Source organism: Camellia sinensis, chromosome 11 (assembly GCF_055761805.1).
Source record: "Camellia sinensis isolate YWXY chromosome 11, ASM5576180v1, whole genome shotgun sequence".
NCBI lineage: Eukaryota > Viridiplantae > Streptophyta > Magnoliopsida > Ericales > Theaceae > Camellia > Camellia sinensis.
The window spans coordinates 178,810,588-178,829,961 of record NC_138971.1 but is presented as its reverse complement, the minus strand read 5'-3'; the positions used below and the strand labels follow the sequence as shown (position 1 = coordinate 178,829,961).

Genomic DNA, 19,374 nt, shown 5'->3' with positions numbered 1-19,374 from the left:
CTGGCATTGTATATCCACTATTTTTTTTTTTTTGCTTATTTTTGTACCCAAAGAGAAAAAATCTAAATGAGGTTTTTATTTTTATTTTTACATTGTAATGTTTTATATATAAAAAGTTTCTTTCCTTGTAACTTACAAACTTACTTTGTTAAGTTTTTATTGATATATATATATATATATATATATCACTCTAGAGAAGGAACTCTAGAGGATTTGAACTCCCACATGAGAGATATGTAATGTAACCACTTTGTCGGAGAAATGAGACAACATGATCATGGATTCATGTGGAAAATGGGTATACACATAACCGTGTTGTGTATTAGTATATTTGATAATTTACAAAAAATTGCAATTCAGTTCATGTTTTCAAAAATAAAATTAAATCAATGATAAATTTTATCAAGTTTAATAATTAAAATGATAAACATTTTTATGAATTGTAAATATTTTGTGAAGTCACCATTGATTTATAATTTTTCCATTATTTTGTCCCCTCTTTCTACGTAATTCCAAAAACTTTCTACAAACAAAGGGAATTGATCATAAATGGCTCGTGGTCAGTTCATCCTACTAATGGTAGTTCAAAGGGTTGTCTATAAGATGCACAAAATATTAAAATATTTATAATCTTAAGGGTTGTCAAAGGATTGTTTAGAAAAGAAATAAAAAATTGAGCAATGGTAGACGTCGTTGTTTTGGCAGCTTTGAGCCATTTGAGCCACTGTTTTTGTGGCCCTCAAACATTTTTCTAAAAAATTTCAGAAGTTGAGCTGTCAATTTGGGACAAAAAAATAAAAATAAATAAACATCGCATATATGGATTGAAAATCATGAATGAAACCTTGGTAATGGATGAGGCAACCAAACTTGAGGATGAAACCAATTAATGGTGTTGGCCTCTTCTTATTCCTATCAGGCTTATCCTAAAGAATCCCTAAAAGGCTAACTAAGATCTATATAAAGAATGAGTAGAATAAGATATTAATAAATTAGTCTTCTCTCCGTCTTCCTCCAATGCCCAGACACTCAAACTTCCTCCAATGTCCAGACACTTAAACTTGCAGTATTCAATCTCTCAAGCTGAGTATTCCCTTTCTTTGATTCATTCACCCTACGTGATCATCTACTTTCTTCTAGTGGAGAAGGGACAGACCTTCCCTATCTAGTCGAATAAGTCAAAGTGATTTTCTTGGGAAAATTGTAAAAAAAAAAAAAAAAAACTATGGCTTGACCCTTATAAAAAAATAAATTGAAATTTTAATTTTATCAATTCAAATCTTAAACTTTTGATTTATTTTCAATCTAAACAATTTGCCTTTTTTCATTAAGTAAAACCGATAGAAAAAATGTATTTTAATTATTAAACTCAACGAAAAATGATATTTTAGACATTTTATGTACACATACATTGAGTTTAATGTCTAAATTGAAATACCATTTTTTAGTTGGTTTTACTTAATGAAAATTGACTGATGATTTAGATTGAAAATAAATCAAAAAATTAGGGTTTAAATAGACAAAATTAAAAACTTAAGCTTTATTTTGTTGCTAGAGTTAAACTTTGGTTTCTTTTTGTAATTTCTCCTTCTTTCTTTCTTTCTTCTTCTTCTTCTTTTTTTTTTCCTATGAGTTGGTTATAGAAATCATTAGATATCCTCACTTCAATGTGCTGTTATTTACAATTTGGGGTTAATGATGTATCGGTGAGTGATCATGTATTATAATAAAGGACAAATTGTTAAGCAAATTTATGCCGCAAAGAATTTCAATTGGAATTGAATATGTAATCTGCTGATTTATTGTTCCTATGATTTATGAACAAGGGGACAATAGTGTTCAATGCTTATGCAATGATTCAATATCAATTTGGCTTCAATTTGGTCGGTTTTGAGCATGGACCATAGTTTTAATGTTTTTTTTATGTTGAACTTCTTCAAACTGCATCAGGCTGACTGAGGAAAATGGTTTTCGGTTTAATCAATGCCAATCCCATTGTCTATGAAAAAAAGGAGTGTCGAACTAGAACTGCACCGGATGATGTCAACGAGTATGCGGTGGAGCCCATTGACCAACTAGAAATTTTTGACATCCTTTGAGTTTGATTATTACATTTGATGCTCTGTCATATCCACTGTGTTTTGTCAGTTATATATCTCACAAATCATAGGTTTCTTTGCAAAGCTTGGTGTTGATATTAAAATTCACTTGTATGTAAGAGTATTAGAATTTAGAAAGGAATATGTAGTTTAGACATGTTGATCAAATCCAACTACATGGGTGAAGTTCCTATTCAGCAAAGTTTTGCTGCTTGTCCACATCTCTTAGACAAAGGGAGCAGAAGCAATTGTAAGGAAGCATATGCTGCTATGTGGTTCAAAAATTTTATGAGTATTTAAAACTTCCATAGAAACTTTTGAATATTAATGACATGTTATAGAAATTATCTTGAAATGCATCTTAAATTTGATATAAAATTTAATAAATGTGTGGTGACTATCTCACTGTAACTTACATTTGCAGTCAATATGCATTATATTTGATTTGATTGTGTGTCTATATCATAGTTGTCAAATCGGGATTCGTATCGTGAATCGAAATGGCCTCGTACCGAATCGCAAATCGAATCGAATCGTGAATCGTAAAGATTCGGTCACTTTTTCTAAATTACTTAAAAACATATATCTACACATTTAGATGTTAAATATATCTTATGAATATAAAATATTTAAACTTAAATCAATAAAAATGTTATTTTGAATGATAATCACGTAATTTAATAGGTAAGAAGTTAACAAAGGTTCCTATATAAAATTGCCATCTTACTTTTTTTTTTTTTTTTTAGATATTTTTTATCAACCATTCTTAATAAAGATAATAACCAAATAGACAAACTATTAATTTCTAAAGTAACAATAGTTAACAATGATATTGATAGTTGGACAATAAGCATATATACTTTTCTAAGTAAGAGTGAGCAAATAATAAGAAAGAATTATTTAGGATATTTTATTTTAAAGCCTAAAAATATTTTAAAAGGTATAATTAACCTCACACATGTAATATTCAATTTAATAAAATAGTAATAAATAATTCATAGTGTAACTTTAATCTTAAACATCTTTAGAAGATATATTACAATTTTTTAAAGGGGAAAAAATGAGAAGAAATATTAAAAATATGTTAGGTCTGACTGAATCTGATTGGATCCTATAAAAAAACTCCATAATCACTAAAATAATAACAAATCATATATATATGTTGGTTATTTTGGTATTAAATGCTATTAGAAGTTGTATTATGTCATTTTCACTAAAAAGATGAAAAAAATGAGTCGAAAATATGTCGAACACAATAATTTCAAAAATTGCATGAATCGTAAAAAGTGAATCGAATCGTGAATCGATTGTGAATCGTAAGATTCAGTAGAGATTCACTTCCAAAATAGATTCACTCGTAGATTCGTATCGATTTTGCAAAAATTGCGTATCGAATCGCGAATCGAATCGCGAATCGTAAGATTCTGATAACAGAGGTCTATATACAAAAAGTAAAAGAATGACAGTACTTTTTCTGTTAAGGAATTGAAAATTTTGTCAAAGTGGAGGAGGAAAGTACAAAAGGAAGATATAGTGCAATATTCTCTAGGTAAAAGAAGGCTCTTTAACAAAAAAAAAAAAAAAAAAAAAAAGCACAAGAAAAGCTTTACATTTGTCAAAGAATTAATGGAGAATTTCTAGGGAAGATGCTACTCTCCTTGGAAGCAAAACTATCATGTCCTTCTCATCAAACAAGTGTAACTTTTCGTTGGAAGCAAAACTATATTTTTTATGGCAACTAGTTATTCTTGTTCTTCATATTGTTTTGTTTTGAACTTATTGAATAAAATTACATACTAATTCTTAACATCCGAGTATGACAAATATAGTTTCATACCAAATTATACAAGGGAGCTAAGTAGTTTTGGAAACTCTGTACCTCTCTTAACATTCTTACATCATCTTAGAGACATAAAAGATCCTGAGCATCCTTATTCCTTGGAAGAGCTGAAAGTAACATCAGAAGATGCAATTGAAGTAGATGACAAGCATTACTATGTGAGGTAGAGACAAATCCTCTTGTATTGGTGGAATTTTTAGTTCTTATAATTAGATATGTTTTTTTATTTTATTTTTTTATTCAAGGTGACATTCACTACAACAATTGAACATTGCAGTGTGGCAACGGTGATTGGCCTTGTAAGATTTATGAATGATTTTTTTATACTCAATTGTGTACATTTGATATATATAGCAATTCTAGACCTAATCTTAATTAGGAAACAAGAATAAACTTAAATCAATCTTAAATAGAAAAGAATAAAACTAAACCAATCCTAAATAGGAAACAATATTCACATAATATATACTATACTAATATTATTCTCACACCCCCATTCAAACTCAAGATGTTTAGGGAAAAAACACTGAGAGTTTGCCAAGAAGAAACTGAAACCGAGCGATGGTGTGAGTCTTGGTAAAGAAATCAGCGAGCTGTGGAGTCAAAGAGATGAAAGGAAGTGAGATAGAGCTAGACTGTAGATGCTGATGAACAAAGTGACAATCAATCTCAATGTGCTTGGTCCGCTCATGGAAGACAGTGTTATGTGCCATCTAAATAGCACTGCGGTTGTCACAATAGAGGGAGGTCGGAGAAGACTGAGGGACGTCCAAGTCAGAGAGAAGACAACGAAGCCAGACAACTTCTACAGTAGCATTAGCCATAATAGGATACTCAGCTTTGGCAGTAGAGTGAGCAACAACAGTTTGTTTCTTGTTTTTTCAAGAGATCAAGGAATTGCCAAGAAACATACAGAAACCAGGCGTGGACTTGTGATTAGTAACCTCACTAGCCCAATCAGAATCAGCATAGGCCACCAAATCCAGAGATGAAGTAGAGGATAATAGTAAATCCTGAAATATAGTACCTCAGAGATAGCGAAGAATCCGAACAAATGCAACCCAATGTGTGGAGCGAGGAGCAAAGACAAACTAGCTAACCACATGAACAATATATGCAAGATCAGGATAAGTAACCGTCAGATAGACTAAGCAACCCATGAGCTCTCGATATAAAGTAAGATTATCCAGAAGAACACCATCAGTAGTGTTGAGTTTTACATTAAGCTCAATGAGGGTATCATAAATCTTAGTGTCAGTAAGATTGGCATAATGAATAACCTCATTGGCATATTTGGCCTGAGAGAGAAAGTAGCCCTTAGGAGAAGAAGCTACCTCAATACAAAGAAAATACCGCAATGGGCCCAGATCTTTCATTTCAAAGGTGCGGAAAAGATGCCAATTGACCTCAGATATAGCAGAAGAGTCAGGACCAGTGATGATCATATCATCCACCTACAGTAATAACACAATAAATCCAGCAAAGGTGTGGAGAAGAAATAAAGTAGAGTGTTGGGGACAAGGATGAAACCCAAGCTCAGTAACAACAGTGTGATACCCTTGTTCCGTAATGGGTTAATTAGTCCTTAAAATGAGTATGATTATGTGTTTAGCCTGATTTCGTGTGCAAATATGTGAAAATATGTGGTTTTGAATTTCTATCTGTTCACCGTAGGAATATCTGTTCGATTATCTGCTTTAGAAATTAAATTAAGGGCCCTATCGGCCACAGAACCCGAAATTGATTACGCCATTGTGATTAGCGTAATTTTTAGAGCCTACGGTGAAATTTAATTGAAAATTGATTCGGGTCAGATTAAATTGATTTATTTAATGGCATTGTGCTCAAATTGTTTAATATTTTAATTGTGGCAAGTGGGACTTGTTGTATATGAGCACTACTCAATCAAACTCCCTCTTTAATTCTCACTTGGCTGATGTACACTCTAAGGAGAGGAGAGGGCCGGCCATTAGAGAGAGAGAAGAGAGAAAAATTTGTGTTTGATCTTGAGGGCTTGGAATTTTGAAGTCCAACTCGAATTGGACCATAGATTGAAGAATTGGACTTTTAGGTAAGCCATTGACTCTTGAAATCATGAATTGAACTTGTAATCTTGTGAGCTCAAAGTATTTTTGTGATCAAGAGCATGATTTAAATTGGTTTTGATGAGATATGATCATGCATACATAAGATTACTTTTGAATTGCCATAAGTTGCAAAATCTAGCATGTATCATGTCAATTAAGCAAGATTTGAAATTTGATCATGCATGCAAGCTTGGTTTTGTTGAGCTTTATGGGAATAGGCACCACTTGCATCTTTTGAAATAGAAATGAAGTCAAGATGGGCATGCATGTTTGAATAATTGAAGATGAGAGCTTGAAATGCATGAATATGTATGATAGAATTGAATTTGGTGTCAATTTGAGACATGCAAGTGTGTAATCCTTGAAATTGAGCTCCATAATAATGTGTTTTGGTGTTTGTACCTTGTTAGCATGATTATATTTGAGATTTGAGCCATTGCATGCAAGTAGTGCAGCTGGAAAAATCGAATTGGAGCTCAAGAACACAACCTGGAATTTCCAGAATTTTGACGTCCGCTCGAGTGGGGGAAAGTGCCGCTCGAGCGGAGAATTCGAGCTCCCAGCATTTTGACAGACATGGTGCCCGCTCGAGCGGGAAGCTATGTAGACAGACAGTTCGCTCGAGCGGCCGAGTTCACGCTCGAGCGAGGATTTGAGGTAACCAGCACTTTTGTAGGCTTAAGCGTCCGCTCGAGCGGGGAAGTCCACGCTCGAGCGGGGACCCTGTTTCCTAAAATTATGTTTTTGCATTATGTGTTCTGTTTTCCGTTCTCTTTCACTAGTAAGCACTCTTAGGCATATGTTAAGCATTGTAAATGAGCTAATGAGATAAGAATAAAGCCTAATGAGGAACATGTGAATTAAAGAACGGATTGAACTGTTAGTGACCCTTTTGTGTTCATGGAATGTGTAGGGTCAAGCTCCAAGGAAAATCAACCAACCGATCACTGTGAGTAGTATCTTAATAAAGATATTTGAGATATGCTAATTGTCCAATTGCTTAGCTCTCTATAAGTTGTTAATTTGGATTTTGGACTAACGCTTACTATGCCTAAAGAATGAATGGGCCAAAGGGCGTTCCGATACGAATGATAGTCTGACACGAATGATAATCTGATATGAACGACAGTTGGATATGAATAGTAGAGTAAATGGGCCAGAGGCCATTTTGACATGAATGATTGGGCCGAAGGCCATTTGGATGTGAATGATTGGGCCGAAGGCCGTTTTGACATGAATGATTGGGCCGAAGGCCGTTTGGACATAAATGATTGGGCCGAAGGCCGTTTGGACATAAATGATTGGGCTGAAGGTCGTTTTGTCATGAATGATTGGGCCGAAGGCCATTTTGACATCAATGAATGGGCCGAAGGCCGTTTTGGCATAAATGAACAGACCGAAGGTCATTTTGACAAGACATGAATGAATGGGCCAGAGGCCATTTCGACACGAAAGTGTAAATGGGCCAAAGGCCAGTTTGACACGAAAGTGTAAATGGGCCAAAGGCCAGTTTGACACGAGTAATGATTTGACAATGAAACGAATGAATTGGGCCTGAGGCCATATGATGTGTTTGGAACCGCAGTTACTCAACTTACATATGTCTATGTATGCATGTATTAGTTAGAAACGCAAATTGGGCCCGAGGCCGTTTGATGTATATTATTCATATATATATATATATTCTTTATTTGATATTATTCACTGGGCTTTCGCTCACGCTCATTCATGTGTTTGTAGGTGAGCCCAGAGAAGTCCAAACCCAGCCTCAGTGAAGTCAGTGTGGAACAACAAAGATTTTTGGAGAGTCAGCCTTGTGTCTCACGCACGAGACCCATCCTTGCCATTTTGTTATGTATTTACATTTTGTCTTGTTGGCAAGGACTTTATGTATATCTGTATATAGTTTTGATATGGGTTGACTCAGTTTGGATGATCCTGTCTGTAAAGAATTTTATGGTATTGTACTTTTGATGTGGGTTATTAACGTATATGTAAGTGATTTGTTTTGATGTGCATATAAGCACGGCTCTGTGGACAAAGTTTTAAATTTGTGCTTCTGTTTGGCCCCTTTACTCTATTAAGTTACGTTTGTTTTAGTTTGAGGCCGTAGGTAATCTCACGATTACTGGCCGGTTATGGCCTTAACCCATGGGGGCGGGTTCGGGTCATGAAAAACAGTTTGAAAGCGATCATACCAAGCACGAGAAGACTGCTTCAGACCATATGCCGAAGGTGACAAACCTGTTCAGAGGAATAGTGAAGTCCAGGGGGAGGACATATGTAAACTTCTTCAGTGAGATGGCCATTAAGAAAAGCATTCTTAATATCCATTTGATAAAGAGGCCAAGAGTGAACAATAGCGATAGAGATCAAAATAGGGACAGTAGTCATCTTGGCAACAGGAGCAAAGGTCTCTTCATAATCAATACCATACGCCTGTGAGAAACTTTTGGCAACCAGATGAGCTTTGTAGTGCTCAAGAGAACCATCAGAATGAGTCTTGACTTTGTAGACCCATTTGCAATCAACCAAATTCTTACTAGTAGGCAAAGCAACCAACTCTTAAGTACTAGTTTTCCGTAAAGCAGACAACTCATCCTCCATAACTTGAACCTAATGAGGATCCTGACAGGCCTTCTTATAAGACTGAGGTTCTGCAAAAGAGTGAATAATAGACAAAAAAATATGATAACAGGTAGAAAAACATATATTAGACCAACCTAACCTGTCACGACCCAAACCCGCCCATAAAAGTTTAGTCCATGACCAGCCTGTACATAGGCCTCAAAGCAGAATTTTAAAATAATATTTAACCATATACGGGGCCTTTGGCGGAAGCAATATCAATAAAAGACACCATCCATTGAGCTTGTGCATACATGATGGTTTAATTGGATTTAAGTATTTAAATACATTCCTAGAGTTATATATATAATCACAGAATTCATATAGATCTCACACACTCTTACATAAGACTTAATAATTTATATGACTCCCATCACAAATTAAGGACTCCACATGGAGACATACCTCGGTGACTTGGCAGACAGGCGAACCTTAGTACAATTCTAGTGTCAATCTCCAATGGCTCACCTACAGAAATATTCATAAAAACGGAGTGAACAAGGCTCAGTGAATAATAGCAATGTAAGGAGGTTAATTAATTGACCATAGACTTAGAGAATGTAAATATGCATATCAAACTGTACACATATCTTATACATAATCATATTTTAAAACGGCCTCAGACCCACATGTAACACAGAACGGCCTCAGTCCCATATATAACACAGAGCGGCTGTAAGCCCAGATATGACACAGGACGGTTGTAAGCCCAGAGATAATACAGAATGGCTATAAGCCTAGATATAATACAGAACGGCTATAAGCCCAGATATAATACAGATCGGCTGTAAGCTCACAGATAATACAGATCGGCTGTAAGCCCAGGTATAATACAGATCGGCTATAAGCCCATATATAATACAGAACGACTTTAAGCCCAGACATGATACAGATTGGCCTTAAGCCCACAGATAATACAGAACGGACTTAGGCCCAATATATTATGCAGACCGGCCTTAGGCCTAGATATCAACAGATTGGCCTCGGGCCCATTATTAACAAAACAGAATGATTCTAGATACACAAAGATATCATTGTTCCATAATACACATATGTTCCATTTGTTCATCATGAATTCAGATAGTTAACTTGCAGATAACAGAACGTCAGTATTAACTATTAACAGTAAGCAAAACGTACTGCTACAGTACTGTTACTTAATAGTGCACAAAGATTTTCCCATGGTTTATTACAAGTCGACATAGTTGTCTTGAGGATAACAGAACATTAATAATAACTATTAACAGAAGGCAAATGTATCACTGCATTAAGAGGGACAGAACAATTTATATCATAACGGCCTCGGGCCCACGTCTATTACTAGGGACAGAACGACCTTAGGTCCATATCAATGCCATTATTCAAGCATATTCATTAATTGAATCAAAGCACAATATTAGTGGAACAGGCCATTCACAAATAACAATACATAGATCATAATCACAGGAAGTAAATGAAACATATCGATACACTACTATTACTCATAGTGATCGGCTCCCGGTAGTAATGGGACGATGTCCTCGTCTCGACCTACAAGTACAGTGCATAACACATAATATGAGATTATACTCGATCCTTTACTTATTCTCTTTGATCATTCAATCAATTAGCCATGGTGGTACCAAGCTCATTATTTCTTAATAAGTTATAATCCATGTCTCAGAAAATAGGAGAAATCGATGGGAAATGGTATAGGTGAAGAAATGGTACAAAATTGGTTGACAAAAAGTGAACAGTCATCATTAATTTGGGCATAACTATTTCTGTATTTATAATTTGGGAGTGAGACCACCACTATTGGAAACTAGACTTCCGGGGATTGATTTTAGGCTCAAGAATCACTCAAAACGGAGTCCCGAGGCAAAAGATATGCTTATTCAAAGTTGGTTGAACAGAGCTGTCTCCCGCACGTGCGGGAAACAGAGCCGCACGTGCGGCCCTAGGCAGTTTGCAGTCCGAAAATGGATGTAAAATTGGAACTTCTCACTTCCAAAATCAAACCATCAAAGCCCAAAACCCTTTAATACATGACAAATTTCACATTATTAATCTCCATCAAACATCATAACCTCAAAATATTACTCAATTCCCAAGCACAAGAACACAAGAGCATAATATAGCCATAGTTGGGATTCAAAGTTCACATCTTCCATATCAATCTTTGATTTCATGTAATTAATGCTTTAAACATAAGGATTCAAGATAGATGATCATACCTTAGTTCAATCTTTGTCTTTCTCTTAATTCTCCTCCATTTCCTCAAGCCTCCATGGTTGATCTCCATTCTCTTTCTTCAATTCCCTTCAATCCACTTCAAACCCCCATGATTGTTGAGCTTTTCTTCAAGAATCTTGGTCTCTCTTCTCTCTTTCTCTCTCATGGTTCTCTTTTCTCTCTTTTTAGATATTTTGGGCTCCCAAAAAATGAGACCAACCACTCAAAGGCACACACACATATATATATATATATATATATATAAATAAACACACACACATGGCTTAACACAATAGGGAGAGCCAAACGTGGTCTTACAAATCGCACGAAATCAAATTTCAATTAAAGTTCCCAGGTGACTCTAAAAATTGTACTGATCATAAATATGTCCCCTGTTATGATTTCTGAAGCCTCTAAGGCCTTCAATTTGCAGTACCAAGTTAACCACCCAAACGTGCATTAACGAATCAGGCAAATTAGATTTCCAATTAATTTTCCCAAATAGTTCTAAAAATTTCCATTAACACACTCAAGTACTTAATTGTGATTTCTAAACCCATAAAGGTCGATAATTTCAATTTTAAAGCCGTGGCTCAACAGATAATTCCTCAATTTGAACAGATATCATTAAATTAAAATGCATTAACCCATAAGGCCATAATGGTAATCTCTAATACAGATTTTGGGGTCGTTACACAACCTGTTTGGAGGATGACTCCCTTCTTCGTGTGTTTGGGTCTTCTTGTTTTGTCCTTTGACCCCGTAAAGATAGGACCAAACTTAGCGCCTGGTCTGTCCTATGTGTCTTTTGGGTTATAGTCTCACTCAGAAAGGTTATTGCTGTTATGACCCTGTTTCTTGTCGCCTTTATGTCTCCCGCCATGTTGCCTTTCTCAAACATCTACGTTACTTTCAGCTTCTTCCTCTCTCCGCCCCAGTTTCCAAAGAGGATTTGGTTCATATTGATCTGTTTCCTTCTGAGGTCCCATCTGATGAGTACATCTCCACAGTTCTTCTTAAGCTTGTTCCATCTTCTTCTCCTACTTCACCTCTACTTGTTTCTCATCCTTCAGTTTCTTCTCCTCCTTCGTTGTTAGTTTATTCTTTGTCGCAAGGCTCCTTCTCTACTGGTTATCTCTACCCTTGTTGCTTATCCTTCTGCTTTTGACGACTCTGATCTTGCTACTATGAGAATAATATTAGTATAGTATAGATTATGTGAATATTGTTTCCTATTTAGGATTGGTTTAGGTTTATTATTTTCTATTTAGGATTGGTTTAGGTTTATTCTTGTTTCATATTTAGGATTAGGACTATAAGTGCTATATATATCAGATGTACACAATTGAATATAAAAAAATCATTCAGAAATCTTACATGGTATCAAAGCCACCACCGGAACCCTGGAAGTCGTTTGCTATTTGCCGACTCTGAGTTGGCTCTGGTTCGTAGTTTTTCCTTTGTTTCGTGACTGATTCTCCCTCGCGACTGGGTCTCTGTCGCCTTTGATTCGTGGTTCAGTGTGAGTCATCTCTGTCGCATCTCTCTACATTGCTAGATTATGGTTCTTCTCCCTGGTTTATGTCTGGTTCTTCTCTGTGTCTTCTCTTGAGCGACTAGTTCTCGTTATTGGTTTTTCTCTCTCCCTTGAATTTCGTCGACTTGGATTCGTCGATTGGGTCTCACTGTTGATCCTTGTTTGCTGATCCTCTGGGTCGACTTCTGTGCTTCCACCTTTGGGTTGACTCTCTAGTTCTCTACGAGCATCGCGATCAAGCCCTATTTGGTTCCTTCAGCATCTCTCTCTCTTAGTGCTCTATGACTTTTTTGATCTGAGGCTGGTTTCTTTTGGTTTACCCATTGATATTTGACTTGTGTTACTTACATCTTGGTGTATTACGTTTTGTCCCCTCAGATTTTAAGTATTACACTTGAATCCCTGGTTTGGTTATTTTGTTTGATTGCACTTGAACCCCTCAATTTTCTAGTTACTATGATGTCTCTGGCGTGTGCTTTCTGCCATTAGAAAGGCCAGTGAAAGTATCATTGTCCCAATAAGGGATGTTTGTCTGCTTTTCCTGTGTCTACCTCGTTTTCTCAGTAGTTTCTAATCAAGTTCTGTGCTCCTCCTTTGAGTACCGTTCGGCCTCCCGTCGGTTCTACTACATTTGCTCTGGTTCCTGATCCTGATTTGGCTTCCTTGACTGCTTAGATTAGTCAGCTTCAACATACACTGATTAGTTAGCTTCAACATATATTGTCTACCTCCCAGCCATTCTCGTCTGCCTTCATTATTTCTTCTCTTCATTCAGGTTTGCTAGGATCTTCTTCACGTATTTCTTTGTTTGTTTGGATTTTTGACTCTAGTGCCTCTCATCATATGACTCCACATCTCTTGTTACTTCAAAATTATATTCCTCCTCCCTTTTCTATTACTGTTAATACTGCTAATGGGTCTGGTATGTCTATTATATCTGTTGGGTCAATCCTACCATCTTCTATGTATGCTGTCTCTATTCCATCTGTCCTTTATGTTCCTCAGTTAATTGCCAGTTTATTATCTATCAGTCAGCTTGATGCCTTTAATTTTGATGTTATCTTTTCTTCTTCTATCTGTTCTGTGCAGGATCGGATGTTTAAGCAGCAAATTGGGATCGGCCGTAGAGTTGGAGACCTATATGTGGTGGAGAGCTTGCATCTACCTATGGCAACCTCTCTGACTGCCTTTTTCTCTTTTCAGTTAGATTCTCTATCTAGTCCTTTCTACTTGTGGCATTCTAGATTAGGGCATTTGTCTGCTGATTGCTTACGGTCTTTAGCTCAGTCTGCTATATTGGGTAAAGTTTCTCCTAGTGAACATACTGAATGTAGAGGGTGTAAACTTGCCAAAATGACAGTCTTACCTTTTAATAAAAGTACTTATATATATCTGACACACCATTTTCTTTAGTTCATACTAATGTTTGGGGCCTTTCTCTTGTTCTCACCAAAGGGGGTTCTACATACTATGTGTCATTTGTTGATGACTGCATCCGTTACACTTGGGTTTATCTTATGACTCATACGTTTAACTTCTACCAGATATACCGTACTTTCTAGTCTATGGTCACTACACAGTTTGGGTCTACTATTAAATTTTTGCAGTCTGACTTCGGGGGGAATACTTTAAAACTGAATTTTGTGAATATTTAGCCAAATTGGGTACCATTCACCAAATTTCTTGTATTGACACACCTGCCTAAAATGGTTTAGCCGAGCATATACACCGTCATCTCCGTGAGACAGTTAGGACTCTTCTTTTCTCACAGGCCTTTGCTTGCGAGTGAAACTCATGCGCAACCTGCCTATGCGATATAAGGTATGAGCTTTTGTTTTGTGATGGTACCTCTTTGTTTACAAATTACATATTCTGTATGAGCCCCATCATAGAGGATTGGAAGTTCATATGGTTGTGGTATGTTTCATTAATGTTTGTAGTGGATCCTATTGTGGATAAAATAACATATCTTCAATGGTTTCTTTAGTTAGGTCTGATATCAAAAATGGATGCCGATTTAAGGAAAAATAGAAATTAAGAATTGTAGCTACCTAAAATTTAAGCACGACCATAAAGCATATTGTGGGGGCCGAATTGAAGTCGGCCCAGATTGGGCATTATCCTCAAGACTGCCAAATATACAGTGATGAATAGGGCCATGGCCGACTAGAACCTATCTGTAGGGCCAAATAAGCCACAGATCTTGTAGAAACGACTGGGGGTCCAGTTGTGAGGGCAGGGTGTCCATAATAGAAAATGGGCCCCTGAAGAGTAATATAAAAATGAGGACCATCACCTAAATAAGGGGCATGTGAAACATGGGTGATAACTGGTGATAAAAAAAAACCTAAGAGGATACTAACTGGTCCATCGGAGTGCTAATTCCGGCACCTTCAACCGGAGTATACACCCCCATTTCAGGTACCAATTCGAGGATTAAGAAAGTCTGCTTGGGCCAAAGGGTATTTCCAAACCCCATCACCACAATTGGCACCGTCTGTGGGAATACTCAAACGCGTTCATGGTAGACGTAACAGATGATCCTTCACTTGTTGCTGATGATGTTACACCAAGAGATAATGTTACACCAAGAACCATGCTTGGTCTAGAGAATATCACCGCATGAAGGGCCCTGAACTTCGACCCAATGGCTCAAACTTCGCCATCGACCTCAATTCATGAAACCACGTAGACGATCATGGATCAAGCAAAGTGAAACGAACAATGTCTAGAAGACATGGCGGCTGATAATGAAGGTTTACATTAGCTAGATCCCAACAAATTGCATCACGTCATGACCGGGGTCGGTCGCCAGAGAAGAAGAATGATGATCGATGACGTCGGCATCAGAAACATGGCACTGGCAGTGCTTCCGACTTGTCATCTGAGGAACCCAGGAAGAGGGGGCGAGTTGACATGTCCAGCTCATCCGAGGGAAGTCCATATGTATGGCATAGGCAGGGGAAATGAGATGATGGTTCGGATGAAAAAGATAAACATGATCCTTTCGTACGACGCATTATAAAGGCTGTATTGCCTAAAAAGTTAAAACGCCAACGTTCACCTTGTATGACGGTAAGTAAGACCCTATCGATCACATTCATCATTATAGACAAAAGATGACGTTACATGCTGATGATGAAGCCCTCACGTGTCAAATGTTTCCAAGCAGCCTGGGACCATTAGCCGTAAGATGGTATTATAATCAGGAGCTGGCATCAATAAAAAGCTTTCATCAGCTCCAAAAATCTTTCAGGGCAAGATTCATCACCAACGAGGTTCAGCCAAAGTAAGCTGACTTTCTCTGGGCGATACAAATTAAACTAGAAGAGACCTTCCGTGAGTATTCAGCGCGCTATTGGGAGTGTTTCAACTTGGTGGACGATGCCAGCAATGATTCCATGGCCATCACTACCTTTAAAATGAGGTTACACCCCGATAGTCCTCTCTGAAGCTTGTTGACTAGATGGCCTCCCAAAACAGTCTGGGCGCTAATGAAGAAAGTTGAGGAGTATTGCAAGGTGGAAGACGATGCTCTCCGTGTCAAATCCAGACAGAAAGTCATGAAATTGGCTCTATCTGGTCTGGTTCAACCGATAAGTGCCATACCAACAAGAAGCCCTGAACCTCAGAGTTAGGCTAATCGAGAGAACTGGTGTGATTCGTACCGATCAAGCGAGCAGTGTTTACACCATTCGGACAAGAAGTATACAGAGTTGGCAGAGCCGATCAATAAGATCCTACCCAAAGTCCAGCATCTATTGTTCTTTAAGTGGCTGTCCAAGATGATTAGACCCCCTGATACTAGACGGGGGGATAGGCGGTGTGAATATCACAAGGACCATGGCCACAACGCAGACAGCTGTTATGCACTGAAAGACCACCTGGAGGAGTTGGTGCAAGACGGCCGACCGGCACAACATGTCCGTAAGAACAATCCACCAAACACAGTAGCTCTACTGCCGGATTCATCTCCACTTGGTGTGATTTACATGATATACATCTTATCGCTGCCAACTCAGGTACACACGATCCAGCTATAACCTAGCTCATCCAGGCCGTGTACACCAGCCAAACGGCCTTATGAAACTTGCAAAATCAACTTCGACGACGCCGATCTTGAAGTGGTAACACTCCTTCACGATGATGCCCTTGTCGTGGAGTTGTGCATACACAGATTCGTCATCGAACGTGTTCTAATCGATCAGGGGAGCACCTCAGAGATAATGTATTACAAAACATATATTAAGCTCGCCTTCACCGATTTGGACTTGTTACCAGCCGACTATCCCCTGTTCAGCTTCAATGCCAACCTCAAGTACCCTTTGGGCAAGATCACATTATCAATCCGTGCAGGAACCAAATCAGTCGATGTGGAGTTTCTGGTCGTCAAACTTCCATCACCATATAATCTCATCATGGGGAGAACCTGGTTGAACGCAATGCAGGCCGTACCAAGTACCTACCATCAGTTACTTTGCTTTCCAACGCAACATGGCATTGAGCAAATTCGGGGTTCTCAAAAGTCGGCAAAGGCATGCTACATTACTGCTTCGGCAAAGAAGCCGAAGGAACTGGAAGTAAACTCGATTGAAGTCCCAGTTCGAGAAGTCCTCGAGGATGTTGGAAAAACCCCAGTGATAAGGCAACTGAAGACCTCGATCGGGTCAGAATCAAAGGGGAACCCGACAAGTTCTTCATGATCGGCACCTCCCTGAACACAGCTGAAAGACAAGAGCTGGTTTCCTTCTTACTCGACAACATCGATGTATTTGCCTGGATGTCGTATAAAATGCCGGGGGTGGATCCAAGGGTACCCCAACACTGTTTAAACATTGACCAAAAGGTTAAACCGATTATTTAGAAAAGTTGACGACCGGCTGCGGAGCATACTTCGGCTGTTGTCGACGAAGTTGACAAACTGTTGGAAGCCAGGGCAATTCGTGAAGTAACCTATCTGATGTGGCTGTCCAATACCCTGGTTGTCAAGAAGAAAAATGAATCTTGGCATGTTTATGTAGATTTCACGGACTTAGACAGGGCCTGCCCCAAGGATTGTTTCCCTCTTCCCTTAATTGACCAACTTATGGACGCAATTGCGCACCAACAACACATGAGTTTTTTGGATGCTTACCGGGGTTACCACCAAATTTCCATGCATCTGGAGGACTAGGAAAATACTGCATTCCTCACCCCACGGGGAACCTATTGCTACAAGGTCATGCCGTTTGGACTGAAGAATGTGGGGACAACGTACCAGAGGCGAGTCACCACTATGTTTAAAGAACAGCTCGGCTGCACCATGAAAGTATACATTAACGATATGGTGGTAAAATCCAAGGAAAAGCATGCTCATCTAGCCAACTTGTCCACGACCTTTGGCATTCTCTGAATGTACAAAATGAAACTGAATGCCTCGAAATGTGTATTCGGCATCGGATCCGGTAAGTTTCTCGGCTATATTGTAAACCATTGTGAAGTAGAGGCCAACTCGAGGCAGATCACGGCAATTATAGAACTCGGCTCCCCTTAGTCGGCCAAAGAAGTTCAGAAGTTGATAGGAATGGCCACCGCTCTCAATAGGTTTATTAGCCATTCCTCAGATCGCTACCAACCATTTTTTCACACATTTCGGTAGGGCAAAGCATTTCAGTGGAGCCCCGAGTGCTAGGCCGCATTGGATGGCTTGAAAACTTATCTCTATTTAGTGCCACTCTTGGCAACCCCATCGCCAGGCGATCCATTCATCTTGTATCTAGCGATATCTGATCGGGCGGTCAGCGTTGTGTTGTTAAAGGAGGAACTCGAGAAGCAGCGACCAATCTACTATGTAAGCAAGCAAATGGTTGACGCCGAGACATGATACCTACAACTGGAAAAGCTCATCCTAGCTCTTGTGGTGGCTGCCAGAAAGCTGATACACTATTTTCAAGCTAATACCATAGGAATATTAACAAACTATCCTCTCCGAGTAGCGCTTCGTAGCGCGGAAGCATTGGAGCGAGTCTTTAAATGGGCTTTGGAACTCAGTCAGTATGACATTCAATTTTTGCCTAAAACGGCCATCAAGGGGTGTAGGCACCCCATTTTTTACGGTTCTTACGACTTGGACACCATTGCATGCACATCCGATGATGAGTTTATTTGCTCGCCAAGTGCTCAAAGTCCTTAGTGGAATGCCATAACTGTGAGCCTTTCCAACCCTGTACCTTTGTTGTTCTAGTTTTGGACCAAGCCTAGCTTTTCCAGCCTGCAGCCTCTGATGGCCTGCCGACCACCCCTTTTGGGCTGCCGGCCATAATTTTTTGGCTGCCGGCCACTGATGTGGCTTGCCAGCCACCAATGATGGCCGGTCTGCCACCAGTGTATTTTGTAGATATTTTTTGCCAACTGTGCTAGCTGTTTGCACAGACGCATACATCTATCCCCACGTGTAGGGATGGATCTCCTTGAGGGAATTTCATGTTTTCTATATATATGAGGCCCCTCTCTCATGTTTTAAGGGTATAAAATTTTGAGATAAAAATTTTTCCAAAAAATTTTCCTCTCTCTCTCTCTCTACCAAATCTCTACACTTTTGCCTACAATTTTTCAACCTTTGCCTATACACCATTAATCAAATCTCACCATCTTTGAGCTGAGGTACTTTTGAGCTTGGTTTGAGGTCTAGAGGGTGTGTTTACTTGGTTTGGTTGCTTGGAATTGCTTCTTCTCTTCAAGAGGTATAAGGCTTTACCTATTTGCTTGCTTTCTCTACTTTTTTTCGTATTGTTTTCCATTGTTTTGGGCTATCAAAACTCTATGTTTTTTGGGCTGAAGCTTGGGATTAAGGACATTAAAGGTTAAGGGGGTGGTTCGCCTTTCTTTATACCTTGTTTTGGAGGCCTTTGCCCTTGTGTTTCCCACCCTTTTACTACCTTTTTCCAAGCTTTTAAACACTGATTTTCAGAGTTATTTCAGTGGCCAAAA

The 19,374-nt window shown here is 38.4% G+C and overlaps 1 protein-coding gene across 1 annotated transcript in view; it reads right to left on the bottom strand.

The window, feature by feature from the left end:
- Window positions 1-16,950: 16,950 nt before the first annotated feature.
- Window positions 16,951-19,374, bottom strand: part of LOC145802900 (uncharacterized) — a 193,980-nt gene continuing 191,556 nt past the window's right edge. Inside the window, exon 4 of the mRNA XM_082895716.1 lies at window positions 16,951-17,229. Coding sequence (XP_082751842.1) covers window positions 16,951-17,229 — 279 coding nt within the window. The remainder of the gene's footprint in view (window positions 17,230-19,374) is intronic.